The sequence below is a fragment of the Dichotomopilus funicola genome (genome assembly GCF_033296635.1).
Source record: "Dichotomopilus funicola strain CBS 141.50 unplaced genomic scaffold C8A04scaffold_8, whole genome shotgun sequence".
NCBI classification, from domain to species: Eukaryota; Fungi; Ascomycota; class Sordariomycetes; order Sordariales; family Chaetomiaceae; genus Dichotomopilus; species Dichotomopilus funicola.
Genome location: NW_026944029.1, coordinates 160,863 through 177,725, shown reverse-complemented (window position 1 = coordinate 177,725; position 16,863 = coordinate 160,863). Strand labels below are relative to the sequence as shown.

General features: G+C 55.3%; 5 protein-coding genes across 5 annotated transcripts; 4 read left to right on the top strand and 1 right to left on the bottom strand.

Moving 5' to 3' along the window:
• Positions 1-1,005: 1,005 nt before the first annotated feature.
• Positions 1,006-1,890, top strand: C8A04DRAFT_9742 (Calcipressin-domain-containing protein; the record flags this gene model as incomplete). Its single annotated transcript, XM_062785609.1, has 1 exon — positions 1,006-1,890. The coding sequence occupies one exon, from the start codon at positions 1,006-1,008 to the stop codon at positions 1,888-1,890; it is 885 nt and encodes a 294-aa protein (XP_062639820.1).
• A 970-nt stretch (positions 1,891-2,860) lies between these two features.
• C8A04DRAFT_9721 (uncharacterized protein) lies at positions 2,861-3,859 on the top strand (the record flags this gene model as incomplete). The annotated part of the gene is made up of 2 exons (XM_062785597.1): positions 2,861-3,244; positions 3,338-3,859. 2 exons carry the CDS (start codon positions 2,861-2,863, stop codon positions 3,857-3,859), a joined length of 906 nt encoding a protein of 301 aa, XP_062639819.1.
• Positions 3,860-5,761: 1,902 nt separating this feature from the next.
• C8A04DRAFT_34916 (quinon protein alcohol dehydrogenase-like superfamily) lies at positions 5,762-9,280 on the top strand (the record flags this gene model as incomplete). The annotated part of the gene is made up of 2 exons (XM_062782984.1): positions 5,762-8,338; positions 8,369-9,280. The coding sequence occupies 2 exons, from the start codon at positions 5,762-5,764 to the stop codon at positions 9,278-9,280; spliced, it is 3,489 nt and encodes a 1,162-aa protein (XP_062639818.1).
• Positions 9,281-10,729: 1,449 nt separating this feature from the next.
• Positions 10,730-11,878, bottom strand: C8A04DRAFT_9717 (DNA-dependent metalloprotease WSS1; the record flags this gene model as incomplete). The annotated part of the gene is made up of 1 exon (XM_062785595.1): positions 10,730-11,878. One exon carries the CDS (start codon positions 11,876-11,878, stop codon positions 10,730-10,732), a length of 1,149 nt encoding a protein of 382 aa, XP_062639817.1.
• A 1,921-nt stretch (positions 11,879-13,799) lies between these two features.
• C8A04DRAFT_25668 (Glucanosyltransferase-domain-containing protein) lies at positions 13,800-15,498 on the top strand (the record flags this gene model as incomplete). Its single annotated transcript, XM_062779646.1, has 3 exons — positions 13,800-13,805; positions 13,985-15,257; positions 15,332-15,498. The coding sequence occupies 3 exons, from the start codon at positions 13,800-13,802 to the stop codon at positions 15,496-15,498; spliced, it is 1,446 nt and encodes a 481-aa protein (XP_062639816.1).
• Positions 15,499-16,863: the final 1,365 nt, after the last annotated feature.

Sequence of the window (16,863 nt, the reverse complement as noted above, 5' to 3'; positions counted from 1 at the left end):
TGTGCAAGTCGCAAAAAGTTCAAGGCCAAGACAGCCCAAGAAGGCGGGACTGGGCGACCAATCGTGGGGCTGGGAGGGCGCCCGTCACCCGTACCTCGGGTCGTCCCCCGTAATTCAGGTCCCTCTGTCGCTTTTCAGCGGCCCTTTCACTGAGTGGGCGTCTCCGCATTGGCGCAGCGCCCCGCCCATGACTTGTCGTGGGGCGCTACCTAACCTTAGAGGTTGCGTGTTGTTCTTGGCTGTCGTTGTTCATTTTCTTGTGGCAACAGGCGCTGGATGGTACGCCCGATTTGACAATCCAGAACCGCCCAACCAACCATTCACTGCCCCAGGTTGGGAAGGTGGAAAAGGCGTGAAAACCTAGAAGCAAAGAGGCGACTAGATGGAGGGGCTAGGTTCTAGGTTTGCAAATGAGAGACAGTGACTGAGGTGTCGTGGGCTTAGGAGTCGCAAAATCTGCCCTCGCGACAAACTTCGCCTCGGCCGGCAGGGAGCCAGGCCAGTAATGGAAAAGTGAGTTGCTTGTTCGCTCACTTCCAGATTCGAGCAGATAAACCGAGAGGTGGTCTTGCCGACAAACTCAGCCTCCGTCATCAGCTCGCAACGGCGGCATTGCGGCTTGTCAAGCGGCCCGTGATCGCCCCGGGGTCGCAGCAGAGCCAGGGCTCTGAGGCAGATGGACCCGAACCCACCGGACCAACCAGTGCCACACTCCTGCGCCGGGCAATGCACCTCCAACCATCCTTATAAACCCCAACCCGCCACCACTTCCTCCTGCATTTTACCATCGACATCTCCCAACCGCTGCTCAAATCCTACAAAACTCCACGAAAAATCTTCGATAACCCTCAGCGCCTAAGAAGACCGCTCGACAGCTGCCGACGCCGTTGCAATTGCATTTACCGACAACAGGGACTTGACCACCGATTGAGGGGCCATCGATCTCCACGCACCCCTAACAACCTATCTGAACACCCCTGTTGTTATACACACATTCCAGTCAAAATGGACCAACAAACATACCAAGGCGACCTGCCTTTCCGTGCCGGCGAACAGACTCAGGAACAGGACCAGAGCCAGCTCTCCCCTGAGCTCCGGCCGTTACCGTCGCGCTCCTCTACTGGCAGCAGCACCCGCTCGCGCAAGTCGACACTCACCCTCGACCTCACCAACCTCCCTCCATTGATCAAGCCAACGCCCCCCTGCAACACGCTGATCTTCACCAACCTTCAATCGCGCGACGTCTTCGCTCCCGACAACCTTCAGCAGATCCGCGACCTAATTGAGCAAAAAGCCCGTATCCACGCCTTCTCGCCGCTCAAGTCGCTCAGCCGGATCATCGTGTCCTTCTACAGCGACGCCGACGCTATCGCCGTGCGCCAAATCTGGGACGGCGAAGCCATCATGGGCGACCGGTGCCGTGTCTACTTTGGCCAGCCCACCCCGCTCACGACCCGCCCCCACACGCTCGCGCTCCCAGACGCCGGCAAGCTCTTCTTCATTTCCCCGCCTCCCAGCCCGCCGCACGGCTGGGAACAAAAGATGGAGGACGCCCCCAACACGATGGTGCATGCGGAGGACTTGGCCGATGCTTTGGCTAAGCTGCGCCACCACGACAACCCGAATGGCGGTGTCGACGTGACGATGGCGGGCACGGGGGCTTCGCCTGTATCGCCGGTGGAAAGCAGTCGTGGGAAGGGGCGGAGTCGCAGCTCGACGCTAGTATTCCAGCCGAACCCGGAGCTTGGCGCCAGCCCGGATCTGCCGTGTGTCATTATCCACGACATGACGGACGAGCCTGACGAGATGAGCCCGATTGCAGATGCGGCGCCTAAGATGCTCGTGACGCATACTGCGCGGCCGCCAGTCGAGCTGATGCTTGATGCTTAGATTTCGGCCCTTTTAACACCTTTCTTCCTTTTACATTGTTGCATTCTGGGTTGGGACCTCAAATTCTAGGAGAACTGGGACGGTCGGCGTTTAGGAGCATGGACATGGACACCTGAAAGGGAGCGCGCGCGAGAGTCGCGGCGGCGGATAAAGCATACCTGTCTTCATTAGGATAGCTTTGGCGTCGTGTCTTGAAAAGGCATTGTCATTACATTGTACATACTAAGCGGGGGTTGGGCAGGTAGGCCCACCCCCTATGCTTCCGTAATAGAGCTCATTCAGAGCACTGTCAGCAAAACACATACACTCTCAAGTCCCAGCTATAATCTGATGTGCTTTCCAGCAATGTCGGACGCATTTCTTCGGTCATAAGCTGTTACAAACCAAGCCACCTCCCACCTTGGATAAAAAGGCGAGCCGGCCAAGCGGCCGAAGGATCGGCCGTCCCAAGAGCCCGGCGACATTAACCAGTTAACTGGTTAGTAATATCTCGCCGGATTTGCGATCCCGCAACACATGGCCCCCAAACGCCGGGCAGGATCAGGCCTAATTGTTCCTGAATCACACTACCCGGTCGATCGTCTCAGAAACTGTAACAAGCCGCTCTCCATCTCACTTCCACAGCGGCCAACGAGGCCTGTGCCACGTCGGGATGGTCTAAGAAGGGAAGATGCAGGTATCCAGGAAGAATGTGATTTTATGTCTTTGCTGGTTATTCTTCACCCCTATCTTGACGCAGGCTATGGAGTTGATAGCCGTAGACGTAGGAGTTCCGATGGGGACGGCGAATTGAAGCCCCACTTAAACACCCCACATTTCGCCGCGGTGGGGCGTCTTCGCCGCCAGGGTTCATGGAAATTTTCCAAAGAGGAAAACCGTCGTCAGTCTTGGGTCGATTTTTGCATTTCCTCCGATTGCTTTCCCCCACCATACCCTCGCCATTTTCCTTTTCCGATCATTTTTTCTAACAATGGACTGTTCCTGCCGCACAGCAGCCCTCCGAATTTTTGTTAGAAACATCACACGAGTTCAAGTCTCGCTCCCCTTGCGAACCATACCACACGGACGTGGAGGACAATACCGAGCCCTCTCGACCCAGCAGTACTGTTTGGGAACTCAAAAACCAAGTCCCCTGGCCACGGCCACATCACGGGCCCTACACACATCATGTGCTCGGAAGAGCAGCGCGGTGGGAGCCGCCTTGGTGGTTGACGATGGGGGTTATACGAACAACAACAACAACTATTACGACGACGAAGACACACCCGAGTTCACGGCTGCCGATGCCGCCGACTATCACATCGAGACCCCCGCTCCCGGCCCCCGGGTTGCGGCGGAGCCCAGCCCCAGACCGGTCAAGATAAGGACTGGCAAGAAAGCCCGATACCGAGACCGGGGCCGAGACGCGGGGGGAGGAGGAAAGGGAGACGGTGCCTACAAACCCAAGTCAGAAGGATCGAGGTCTAGCAGAACCCAGTCGAAAAGCAGCGGAGCGAGCAGCGACTGGGCTAAACCGAATGCCAAAAAATTCACCCCCAAAGAATCATGGAAAATACAGAAAGAAGCCCTAAAGGAAAAATTCCCCGACGGCTGGAACCCGCGCAAGAAGATTTCCCCCGACGCCCTCGCCGGCATCCGCATGCTCAACAAGCAGTTCCCGGAAACCTATACCACCGCGGCACTGGCACAGAAATTCGAAGTTTCGCCCGAGGCGATCCGGCGTATCCTCAAGTCCAAATGGACGCCCGACGCGGAGGCGGAGGAGAGGAGGGAGACACGTTGGCACGAGCGTGGCAAGCAGGTGTGGTCGAAGTGGGCGGCACTGGGCAAGAAACCGCCGCGCAAGTGGCGCGAGGAAGGGATTGTGCGTGATCCTGTCTGGAATGAGCCGCGCGGGCCGACGCATAAGAATAAGCATGTACGGGCGGACATGCAGAGGCGGTTGGCGAGGGCAATGAGGCCGTACTGAGTGGGTGATGATAATGCTGGATATTCGTTCGAGGGCGGGGCATTGCGTCGACGGCGGAAATGCTGGGGCAGCTGTCGAAGTATGCTTGTGCGCTGATGTGCTGAAAGGAGACGAATGAATGAACAGATAGAATCAGGAATCATAAAGGGGCCAGATGATGTACGATGTACGAATATTTGGATGAGCGCTGCACTTGGGTTACTACCCCCTACTGTGTAGATGGCGGAAATGACCACCCTCCACTTATATCGCCCGATAGCCCACCAGCTTGAATCCAGGTTCCATGGAAAAGGCAAGGAAACAGGAGTGAGCTCATGTTCATAGTAGCCGAAGTCGTATGTAGTGCTTTTCTGCATGGGCGAGCATCAGCCACCTTACTTACATACCTTACGCACTCTTCGACTCGTCGGCCCGATTATCGACAAAATACCACGATACCCCTTTCTCCTTTCATGATATTCGAGAAAACCTTTTCTCGACGACATTCACACCCAGCGGTGCTACCCGAGAATGTGCCAGCTGGCTCCCAGGGTTGTGCCAGCTTCGGCCTCAAGATGGATCCCACCCCCAGCCAATGGTGCCTCAATTTAGGGTGGTACTTGGGTGTCAATCTTGCAGCATGCAAGTCCGGGCCGTACTAATGCAACGTCAGAACGCCCCATCACACCTTGAAGCAATGCCGGGGCCCGATCTCAAGCCGGCTTGAAATTCTTACCCGAGGGAGGGTATAACGGAACGAAAGTTAAAAAGACAAGTTCTCTATCAGAACTGCCAGCTGGACGACAACTCACACAAGCATGCCAAGGGCAACCGCAGCCGACAGTGCCAGGTCCATGTTGACTTTGGGCACTGGGTTCACTGTCCGTGACCACTCAACGCCCAGCTCCGAGCGGCTGGCCCCGCTGATAGTCTCCCTAAACGGGAAAGAAGCTGGCGCCAAACCCAGATAGGCGTGGAGCACGGGCCATATTTTTCTTTTTTGCACCTTTTCCCAAGCTTACCCCCCTGCAAGCCGAGCGCCAGCCACCAAAAACCAACCCACTGGGGAGCTGTGCGCCAACAAGCTGAAGGTTTCCATGAGGCTTGCGTCCGCTGGAGATTTGACTGGGGACATTGCGGACGGTGGCTGGTGTGTTTTTCACGGAAAGTCTGTGCTAGGGTGGCTCACCCAGTCTCCTTCGATCATCAATCGCAGACTGGCGGTTTTCCCCCCCGACGCCGTTTCTCCCCCCCGCAAATGTCGACCATCGCGCCCCAGCCCTAATTCGACGTCGGCTTCGGGACAATTGGGTTTGTCTCGCAGCACGATTTCATGTCATTGTAAGCTACCCTCCGGATTCCGACCTACCTCCGTACCTACCTTAGCTATGGGATGTTTGTCCTACTATGTTCGTCAAGAACAAAGCCGTCTTCTGTTTCTGCATGCGGCCCTGTTGCTTGACCTTCCATTTCCATGTCTCCTCTCTCGCATTCGTGCCTTCTGACTTGTTTACTCGCTTCTGCGCGCCTGCTTTGGCTTTTTAGCTTTTACCACCTCACGCACATCCCCGAGCCGTTCTGACCCATCACTCCTTTGGGCAGCCTCGGGTTAGACAGACGCATTCCGTACATTCTCCGCCCTTCGTCGACTTCGCTGCTGGCGACTTCTTCTTCACCGCGCTCCTTCTGCTGCGCTCGAACAGGCCAGCCATCTTTATCAGCCAACCAACGTCCCAGGACACCTACCTTGGAGGTTGGGTGCAGACAAGTAACTTCCCTACTTGGCACACCTCTACACCGACAATTTTCTTCCGAAGTCGTCCGTCCCCCACCATATGTTCATACACCACCGCTTAGCCCCCCCTTCGTTCTCGCTCCAGCTTCCGTGCTCGCCCCGTCCGAACCAGTTCATGGCGAAGAGCGATGGCATCCACTCCCTCAAACCGGATTAAGCTTACACCGTCCGCCTCCCCGTTTCTCACCCGCCCCTCCCGCTCTCCGATCCGGCCTCGAGCCCTCTACGACTCGAGCCTCTCCCTTCAGCGTGTGGTAGGGACCACCTGCGCCTCGCCCACCGGATTCGACACCGTCCAGTCGTCCTTTGCCTACATTGCTGGCGGTGCCGTCGTGGTTGTCGATGTCTCTGGAGAGCACTATGCCCAACGTTTCTACCGCGCCCGTCCGAGTGCCGTGCCCCTACTCGCCGTCAGCCCCGCTACCAATGCCTCGTCATCGACGCCCATCGCCACTCCCAAGGCCAACGACAGCCGGAACCGAACGGCTGCTTCCCCGCGAGAGTCGCTGTACGCCCCCTCGTCCGAGTGGCCGGCCGAGTCGCCCTCCTCCAAGACATGGACTAGCCGTGAGCGCATCAAGGCCGCCACCTGTCTGGCCCTGAGTCGGGATGGCCGATATCTTGCCGTCGGCGAAACTGGGTACGCCCCGCGCGTATTGCTTTTCAACCTCCAGGACGCTTCCTCCGACGTGCCTCTAGTATCCATAAGTGAGCATACTTTTGGCGTTAGGGCCGTCGCGTGGTCGCCCGATACCCGGTACCTGGCCTCGCTCGGTGCGGCCAACGACGGGTTCTTGTATCTGTGGAAGGTTGACCCTCGCACGGGCGCCGTGAAGTTGTTCCAGCAGAACAAGTGCACCTCGTCAGTCCGGGGGATGGTATGGATGGGGACGAGCGTCATCACATTTGGTGTGCGCCATGCGAAGGTGTGGAGGGTGTTTGATGACGAGCCGGAACCTTCGCCGGGGACTGCTGCTGGTGGCACTGCAGCGAAATCGAAAACTACCGATGCCACAGCACCTGCCCCTACTATTCAGACGCAAAAGCCGCTACCCGGGAGAAACATCCTGCTGGGGTCCATGTTGGATGCTACGTTCTCCTGTACGCTTCCGTTATCGGACGAGAAGGCAGTGATCTGCTCTGAGACGGGATGCGTCTGCTTGGTGGATGACACCAACAAGCAGATAAAATTGACCAAGGTGCTTGAGGTTGACTTCAGCATTACCTGCGTGTCCCGCCGTGGCGAGGCTGTGTATGTTGGAGGCAAGGAAGGGCAGTTTGCTACCATCGGCCTGAACGATATCTTGAACAGCAACCCCGACCCGACCGTGCATGGTTCGACCAGGACTTCGGGTCTAATCGCCATGGGGTTCCTCGCTGAGAATTTTGTGACCATTGACAGCCGGCGTTCCATCGACATATGGAGCGCTGACAACGTGTCTAACAAACTGGGCGATGTCGAAGACCAATCGCACATCGCCCTTCCCGGACTCGGTGACCCAATCGTGGGAATTCAACGCCTTTGCGCGCCCAACGGGATGGGCACCGGATTCTTCACATGGTCTGGAGCCGGGCGGGTGACGACCTGGAACTTGGACGGCATGGTCCAGTCGGTCATTGACATACCCCTGGAACAGCCCCCAGACGCGGGTACCGAGTCCAACCCGACCAATCAAGTCGTTGTGGCGAAAGCTACCGACGACGGGAGCCTCTTTGTGGCCGGCGACAAGCTGGGCGTGCTCCGGGTTGTCGAGGCTTCCTCGGGGGAGTGTCTGCTAGAGACCAAGGCCCACTCCTCCAACTGCCAGGATATCAGTGTGTACGAGGGCAAGACCCGGTTTCTCGTGGCCTCGTGCGGCCGGGATCGTACGGTGCAGCTCTTCCACCGTTCCTCCGCGGGCGCGTTTGAGCATTTCCAAACGCTTGAGTTCAGTGCCAAGGTGGTGCAGGTACTCATCCCGACCGAGGACAAGCTCTTGACCTGTTCACTGGACCGGACGCTGCAGGTCCATGAGCTGGTGAGCCGAGAAGGGGACCCCGACGTGATGGCGGCGATTCCATTCAAAGTCATCTCCTTGAAGGCGTCCCCGTCGTCGATGGTGGTCACGGCAGAGGAGAAGGCGATTTTTGTGTCGCTTCTAGACCGCTCCGTCTGCCAGTTTGACTTCCCCAGCGGGCGTATGCTTAGCTCGTTCAAATGCAATGACGAGGCTGGGCAGGATGCCGTCGTACTCGAGTCTCTCACGCATGGCCAGGTCGGGCCTGATTTGCCGTTTTTGCTGGGTATCTCCAACACGGACAAGTCGGTTCGGGTCTACGACGCGCAGGCGGGCTGCTTTGTGGACCGCGAATGGGGCCATACCGAGGCCATCAACGGCGTGGTCCTCGTCGATAACGAGGAGACAGGTCGCAGGATTGTGAGCGTGGGAGAGGACGGCACCATCATGATCTGGACCCTCGAGGTCCAAGAACCGGCCAACGATTCGCGGTCCCGGGATCCGTCTCCAGAGAAACTGCCACAGCCGACGTCTGCTCGGCCACCACTACGTCGGGTCCTGTCGAAAGCAGAGCTCGCCGAGTTTCAACGCCCGTCGTCCTCGGCTGGGCTGACTCCTAACGGCTCAAGCGGCCGTCACGTCAATCGCCGCCCATCGAAATTTCAACTTCCTTTCTCCTCACTTCGCACGCCGAACAGCAGCAATGGCGTGACCAATAACAGTGATAATAACAACAAGATCATCAACACCCCCGAAAAACCCTCCACCTCTCCGATTAGCGCCACCAGCACCATCGTTATCGACGACACGCATGCCCAAACACCATCCCGCCGTCCGTCGTCCGGAGGCGGCTCTCGATGTTCCGACGACAGCCCACCACCGGCTAGCCCCAAGACACGCAACAAAATGTCCCGCCGCCCATCGCTTCCCGCGCTAGGTGCTACCCCGTCGTCACTAGTCAAGTCCCGAAAGAACTCCAGCAACCACCGCAGCAGTACGAACGGGACTACGAATGGCAGCGGAAGCAATAACGGCAGTAATGGGGGAAGTGGTGGATATGGCTTTGGGACATTGAGCATGGCGACGGAGCAGACGTGCCGGCAGCTGAGGGCGTACCGCAAGAAACTAGCTTCGGCAGACACGATTCATGCGGATGTGCTGGCGCAACTGGATGCGGAGTTAAGATTGACGGCGGCCGCACTGGGTGAAAGGGCGATTCGCAGCCGAATGGCTAGTGGGCATGGGGCTGGTTTGGGGGGTGGGAATGGGAGTGGGAGGAGAGAAAGAGACAGGGACAGGGATAATAGGTCAAGGCATGGAAGTAATAGCGGGGCAAGTGGTGCCAATGGCGGTACCAATGCCAGCAACAACAGCAATGGAGTCGGGCCCGAGGTCAGCGAAACGCTCCTCAGCGGGCTGTTAGATCAGTACAGCGAGCGGCTGGTCAGCATGCTAGACGAAAAGCTGAGGATGAGGCTGAGGGATGAGGAACGGGATCGAGATCGAGATCGAGAGCGAGACCGCTACCGAGATCCAGATCGACCAACCACGGCGGGACAAGACTCGTGTGCCGAGTCGGGATTCGAAGATGGAGACGGGGAGAGTTGTATCAGCGATGGGACGGTTTGTGAGGAGCCGGAGGAGGTCTGAAGTGGAGAGTTGGAAAACAACAACAGCATTGGGAAGAGAGAAAAAGGGATACATACGCGTGTGCACACGGGTAATACCTAATCCTTTTTGGTTGCTGCGCATCAGGCGCTTGGATGGGTTCGGTTTGCTGGATCTACGGACATTTGCATGGCTGGTTAGGCCGAAGGATAGACTAACGGGTGGGTGGGTGGATGGTTGGATGGATCAACCTGTCGATGGATAAAAGGAGGCGAGGACACCCTGAGGCGATACCCTTTTCTGGGGTTTTTACATTTTCTTTTACCACGGCATCGTTATCGTCGTCTTTTACAGGACACTCTCTACACCTTTTTTTTATTCTTTGTGCTTACGCCGACAGCATTTCTCTTTGTATCATTATCTGTACAATATCATTCCCTTTTACGCCGCCTCAAGGCGTTGGTTCTTTCTTCCTTTCCTGGGTTTTGCTTTCCATTCCTACCATCGCTTAACACCCATTCCCTACGTTATCCCACACATTCCCTACCTCCCTCAATCTCTCTCTTGCTTTCATATACATTGCAACACAACACTCTTGGGCCGGAAACTAAGAATACAAACAAGGGGGGCAGTCTGTTTGGTATGCTTGGTATGCCGGCCGTAGGCGGCCTGGTTTTGGCGTTGAATTGGCGTCGGTTGGGGAGGAGATTGCGGTACAAATTCGCAAGGCGTTTTTAAGGACTTTAAATGGTGGTCTTTCTTTTGGGGGTTGAGTTTTGATTGGTTTGGGTTGATTAGTTGGTTGGTTGGTTGGTACGAAGTAGATTAATCGTTTGCTTGGTGAATGGATAGGAAGAAGGGTTATTTGTTGATTTGGCTTTTGAGGTTGTGATGCTCTGGTTGTGGTTTGCTGTGTCATGCTATGTGAAGAATGATGAGGTGTGAAAAATAGGGGTGGAGAGGTATGGACTGTAAAGCGGCGGTTAATCGGGTTACTGTCGTTATCACATGTGGCATGAGAAAGGGTTAGATATGTTCATACTAAGCTCAGAAGTGCGGAGAATAAATTTCAGAGCCGACTTCAGGTAAAATAATAAATTCTATTGTTTCGAAGTATCAATGTCGTCGCCATCATCATATCAAGGTAAATCTGAACTATTTTTATATAAGTCAATACAACAAAAACCTATGTTGGGATCATAGCAATAGCTAACTCTAATACTAAAAAGGTCACAATAAAGCCAGGTTAGTTTACCAATAGTTTTTAGTTCTTATATCTTGGAACAGTTGATGTCATACAGACATCCCTAGTCTTTGATATTATAATAACCACCAGTTCAGTTGACTCTGAACAACTTCTCTCCAACCTCAGAACCCTGAACGGAACTCAACCATGTTTACCCGTAACGCCTGTAGACTACCAGTCCTGCAATCCAGTGGTATCACCCATTTAACCCACTCAAACTCCATCGTCCTTCTTAAGGATTTACTCTATTCCTTCTCCTCCTCCGCCCCCTTTTCCTGTCCCCCCTGTCTCGTCGCCTTCTCCAGATTCGACCACCTCGCCTCCGCCGCTCTAGCTCTCACCTCCCTCGCAGTCAACCCCCCATTCTCCCCATTCCCACCACTCCCAGCAGTACTACCACCACCTCCCCCACCAAGAACATACGTTCCCCCTTCCCACCCCCCATGATCCATCACCATCCCCTCCTCCTCTACCCCCCGTTCCGGCGCAAACTCCCCCCCACCCATACTCTTCCCTCCACTCTTCCAATCCCCCCTCTCCACCTCCCTCTCAATCTCCCGACACAACGCCCAAAACTGTCCATCATGTTCCGAAAACACATTGTGCGTCAGCTCATGACACAACGTCCGCCGAATCGTCTTGTAGTCCCGCCACCCATCATACGCATCCGTCCGTAACCGCAGCTCAATCACCTCCCCCTTGTTGCGGTTCAGTCCCAAGATCCGCGTCACCCCTTCGTGTGACGCAGACGTGTTTGCTGACGGATCCATTTCCGTCAGTAAACCGACGGAGAAGTGGCGTTTGCGCATGGCGGCGCGGATGCCGGGGTCGGACTTGAGGCGTTCGAGGAAGGCGAGGGAACGGTCGGGATTGGGGAGATGGGGGAGGGGGCGGAGGGTGTGGAAGGTGTAGGAGAGGTCGGCGGCGGTGGCGCGTTGGGATTGAGGGAGGCGGGAGTAGCGGGATAGGGTGAGGGCGCGTTTGGCTTGCCAGGTGGTGGCGGTGGTGTGTTGGGTCTGGAGGGTGGTGAGGGCGGAGAGTTGGGGGGCGAGGAGGCGGAGGGTGGTTTGGTGGAGGTTGGAGAGGGGGAGGGAGGCGTCGGAGGAGGGGGTGTAGAGGGGTTTGAGTTTGGGGTGGTCGGGGTTGGGCTGGTGTTGGTGTTTGGGCTTCTCGGGGAGGGCTTTGGCTTTGGACCAGTCGTAGGAGGGGAACTCGAGGGAGAGAGTCTGGAGGAGGTGCTCGAAGGTGTCGGTTGGGGAGAAGATCCAGGTCTGGTTGTGTTTCTCGGGAGGGAATTTGATGGTGATTTCGGCGGAAGCGTCGTCGGTGACGTTTAGGGAGTCGAGCGGAAGAGCCTCTGGGGCCGCCTCTGGGGCTGCCTCAATGGGATCCATCGTCGAACCCGTGTTTATGATTCCCAACTTGGCGTTGTTGTTGATCGTGGATATAATGGTCGTGGATATAAGAGGGTGGTGTTGTGAGTTCACCTCCGAGAGAAACGTCGTGATGACGTCAGGGGTTTATTTCTCAGACTTTTTAGTGACTAGATTATGCACTTTTAGTGATGAATGGATGAGGACGTTGAAACTTGGTAAAGTCAGAAAGGTTGTTATTAAAAGTTGGAACTATCTGAAATTGTTAAGCATCATTGTAAGCCGTGAGATGTCGTCTTCAGTTCAGCCTAGCGAAGGTTCGAGACGTTGGCGCTGCTTTGTCATCCAAGTCACCTGCTGTCGTTGGCTTTGGCTTTGTGCAACAACGCCACATCTGCATCTTGAAGATCCGGCAGGCCGACCGAAAAAAACAAACAGTGGAGAAACAACTCCAAAGAAATGCAGAATTCGATCCACTGGAGACAGAGATGACGCAGCTGTTTCCCAGCCTGGAAGTCGATGCTTGTGTGCATCTGTGCATCCTGTGGGTTCGAGCGGGAAGGCGCGTTGCCGCTGTGGATGGTCTGATCTCAAACAAACAAGAGTTTGTGTCAACATTTCTTAGGCCCCTTTCTCTCCTCTGACAACGTGACTGTTGATTATTTATTTTATTTCCATTTCTCTGACCTTACCACCAGTTTAATATGTTTCTCCTGTCAATCACCCCCACTTTCCCTTCCCTCGCTTCCCCTTTCCTTCACCGCCCCGGATCCGAGATTTACACATACGGGCCGTCGGGTGCAACAAGCACAGAGCAACCCGCGCAACCTGCGCACCCGCGTCACGTTTCCTCGTGCGCGACGGGCCACAAACCATGCATGTGGGAGTGGGAGGCCGCTGCAACGCCAAAATGAAACGGCCCAATCCGCACTGTGGTGTTTGAGAAGCTGGTCTCATTTGCTTGGCTGCCAAATGAGGCAATCATTCTTCTCCCTTTCCAGCGCTTCAGCTTCCAAAGCTCCCCTCCGAGTTCATCTCGAAACCCTGAAGATCGACGAAGCGCGGGGCAGCGGCGCCAGTCCCACCAACGGTTTGCGAGTCAAGAGTGCAGTGGATGGCACCGCCACACGACGAAACAAATTCCTTGGTCGAGTCCCTGAGCTGGTGACCTTGGAGACCTCAGAGGGTTTCTCAGAGACTTCCATGACTTCCTCGCGCTTCGGATTCTCAAACCGATTTTGTCGCATTATTGATTGTACGAAGTAAAGTCACAGTCACGATGCTGCTGCCCTGCACTCAGCCGCATAAACTTCATGCGCGTGATAGCGACTCGTATTGCTGAGCAGGTTCTCAATGGCGTCAATGGTTTCCTCTGCTGCCATCTCGTATCTCTCGGTGCGGGCGGTCGGCTTCCACCGCAAACACACCGTCCACACAGTTTTCGGTTCTTTTGCCCGGCGCACCAGTCCCAACCCGGTTTAGGGCCTGGGTCAAAATGGGCACTGTGACAATTTCCCCTGGTGAGAACAGCCAATAATAAACCGCCTACTGGTAAAACCCTGGGGTATCCAGGGACGAGCAGCGCCGCTATGCCTGTCCTGGGAACTCCCAATTGACCTCATCCAACGACCCCCTTCGTGTTCCCGTGTGTGTGAGAATGGGTGTGTTTCGATGCACCGAGGTCGACTCCGTTCCTTCTTGAACCTCTCTTCTGTCAGGCTTCCCTCGTCCTTCGTTTTCCATATCACCTTAAAACCCAGTCACTCTTTTGGATTTGGGAAAGAACGCGCCTTTGTGCAACTTCTTTCGCCATTCTTGTCACTCTTTTGACCCAAATTTTTATTCTGCGCCCTGTTTTTCAATTTCGCATTCCGAGTTCCGTATTTCGCGTAATTCCAGCAACCGATTTTTGATAACGACACTTTCGACCAAGAAACTCACGATGCTTGTACGTTAAGGTTTAAGGGCTGAGCGCAGGGGTGTATTCATGATATTTACGATATTTCTTAAATTCGTGGTATCAATGGTCAACTTTTGCGCAACATGCGACCACAACCTCACTCACGCTTGTTCCTGTTGGAACAAACTTGGGGAGATGAGATGACAAGACGCTAACTCTCATTACAGCTTCAAACGGCGCTTGTAGCGCTCGGCGCTACCCTCGCCGCTGCCGTTCAGCCTCTCGAGGTTCAGGACCAGTTCTTTGTCAACCCCAAGACCGGCAACCGCTTCCAGATTGTCGGCGTCGCCTACCAGCCCGGCGGTTCTGCCGGCTACGACGAGGCCTCGGGCCGTGACCCCCTGAGCGACCCCGATATCTGCCTGCGCGATGCCGCTCTCCTCCAGATTCTCGGTGTCAACACCATCCGTGTGTACAACGTGAACCCCAACGTCAACCACGACAAGTGCGCCAGCATCTTCAACGCCGCCGGCATGTACATGGTCCTGGACGTCAACTCTCCCCTCGTCGGCGAGTCCCTGACCAGCTACCACCCCTGGGAGTCGTACTATGCCGCCTACCTGAACCGCACCTTCGCCGTCGTCGAGGCGTTCAAGGACTACCCCAACACCCTGGCCTTCTTCTCCGGCAACGAGGTTCTCAATAACGAAGAGACCGGCGCCGATGTTCCCCCGTATGTCCGCGCCGTCACCCGCGACATCAAGAACTACGTCAAGAAGCACTCCACCCGCCCCATCCCCGTCGGTTACTCCGCTGCCGATGTCCGTGACATCCTCTTCGACACCTACAACTACTTCCAGTGCACCCTCGACGGCGACGACGGCAACATGAGCCGCGGCGACATCTTCGCCCTGAACAGCTACAGCTGGTGCGGCGACAGCAACTTCAAGAAGGCCAAGTACGACGAGCTCGTCAACGGCTTCAAGGGCAACGCCGTCCCCATCTTCTTCTCTGAATACGGCTGCAACACTCCGTCCCCGCGCATCTTCACCGAAGTCTCCACCATCTACGGCAACCAAATGACCGACGTCTTCTCCGGCGGCGTCGTCTACGAGTACACCCAGGAGGACAACAACTTCGGTCTGGTCAGCATGAAGACCGACGGGTCCGCCCAGCTCCGCACCGACTACGACGACCTCAAGAAGCAGTACGGCAAGCTCGACTTCACCACCATCCAGGCGCAAAAGGCCCCCTCGTCTTCCAACAAGGCCCCCGTCTGCGACGAGAAGCTCATCACCACCAAGGGCTTCAACAGCAACTTCACCCTGCCCGTCCCGCCCCCTGGTGCTCAGGCCCTTATTGACGACGGCATCAAGCATGCCCCCAAGGGCCAGATTGTCAAGATTGATAACTGGAAGGTCAAGTTTACTGTGAAGAACTCGGATGGCTCTGTCATCACCAACCTGGCCGTTAAGCCCCTCGCCGACGATACCATCAACAGTGCGTTCCCCTTCCGTCTCCCCCCACCCTTTTCTTTTATAAAAAAACCTGGACTAACGAAACTCTCTATCCAGGCCCCGGTAGCAACACGGGCTCTGGCACCTCCGGCGGCGGCAGCGGTACCGGCACCGGCGAGCCCGACGCCACCCCGAGCGACGACGCGGCGCCCATCACCGGCGCTGGTGTGGTCTCTGCTGCGGCTATGAGCATCTTTGCTGTCCTTGGTGCTTTTATCATGTAAAGCGATTAGTGGGGAAACAAGGATGGAGGCTGTTGACGGGATGGGGAGTTTGGGGTTGGGGTCTAGCAGATGCTTGGAGATTTGTGGAAGGATACCGATGAGGGATTTGGTTGTGTTGGTTGGGTTGTTAATGTTGGTGTAGAAGTTGGAGAGAGTGGGAGCGGGGGCTATACCTTCGAATTGGGGAGTAGAGGAGAAGAATTAGGCTTTGTTTCGGTCTTGTGCTTGTGTCAGCGTTCCGTTCCTCTGCTTTGGTGGTTTCTCTCATGGCCGTTCCCATGCGTTGGAGTTTTGCCCTTTGAACACAAACCATCTTCCTCTATGTTACCTTTCCGTTAGCTTCCCCCAACCAGCACGTCCTTCAAACCACCACTCGGCTCCGTGGCCGAAACCGAAGCTTACCGAAAAAATGCACGGCTGCCCACCTTAGGTATATCTACCGGTCAATTTCCTTTACCTTCATTGATTTCAGTATATCCCTTCAACCTAGCCTCCATCATTCAACATCTCGCCAGCAACCTGACGAATTATTTCCACCTTGCCCACAGCGTGCCTTGCTTTCCACCCCCCCCTTTTCCCCCCAAAGCTTGACCACTCGCAACAACCCAGCCATCAGCACGCGAGCAACCGACAGACAGTGACAAAAACAGTGCCAGGAAAACCCAATTCAAACGGGCGGTCAAACCGAACAGAAAATATTACATCCAGGGGTGGTTTGCTGGGGGAAAATCCCTTAACTCCACTGTGTTGTGACGTTCCAAAATTGTGATGCACACCGATCGACATAAACCACGAATTGACAGAATTGGGTTTGTTGGATTGAAGATCAGGTTTGCCGAATATCACATCAACTCCACGGCAAATGATCTTACACATAGTTAATGGGGGAAACAGGAGAAACTACGGAGTACTTCGTACTATGCCGGGAAACGGGTGAGGCAAATAAGAAAGAAGATATTAGAAGAGGAAGGGGGCAAAGAAAACAATCTACGGGGAGCTATGCACAGACCGAGGGAGTGCTGAGCACTAAAACATGTAACTATCCAACACGGCCGATGAGTGATTAAAGAAAAACGAAATTAATCACCTGTACTTTTGTCATTGACATCCCGGTGGCTGGTATCCCAAGTGCGTCAATTAATTACCTAGCCAAATCTCAAGACCCCTGAGAAAGTAGAAAGAAAAAAAACACGGCAGTGACAACCGACGTAAGATTTTCGCTAACTCGTTATACCTGGGTTATCGAGTTCAATGCGGGCTTGCCTTTACTATGTACCAAAATCGGGTGAGAAGACTTTTCGGGCCATGTCCTCCCCAGAGCAGACAGAGGGCAGCTTGAGGACGATGCAACACACCCTTCCGCCG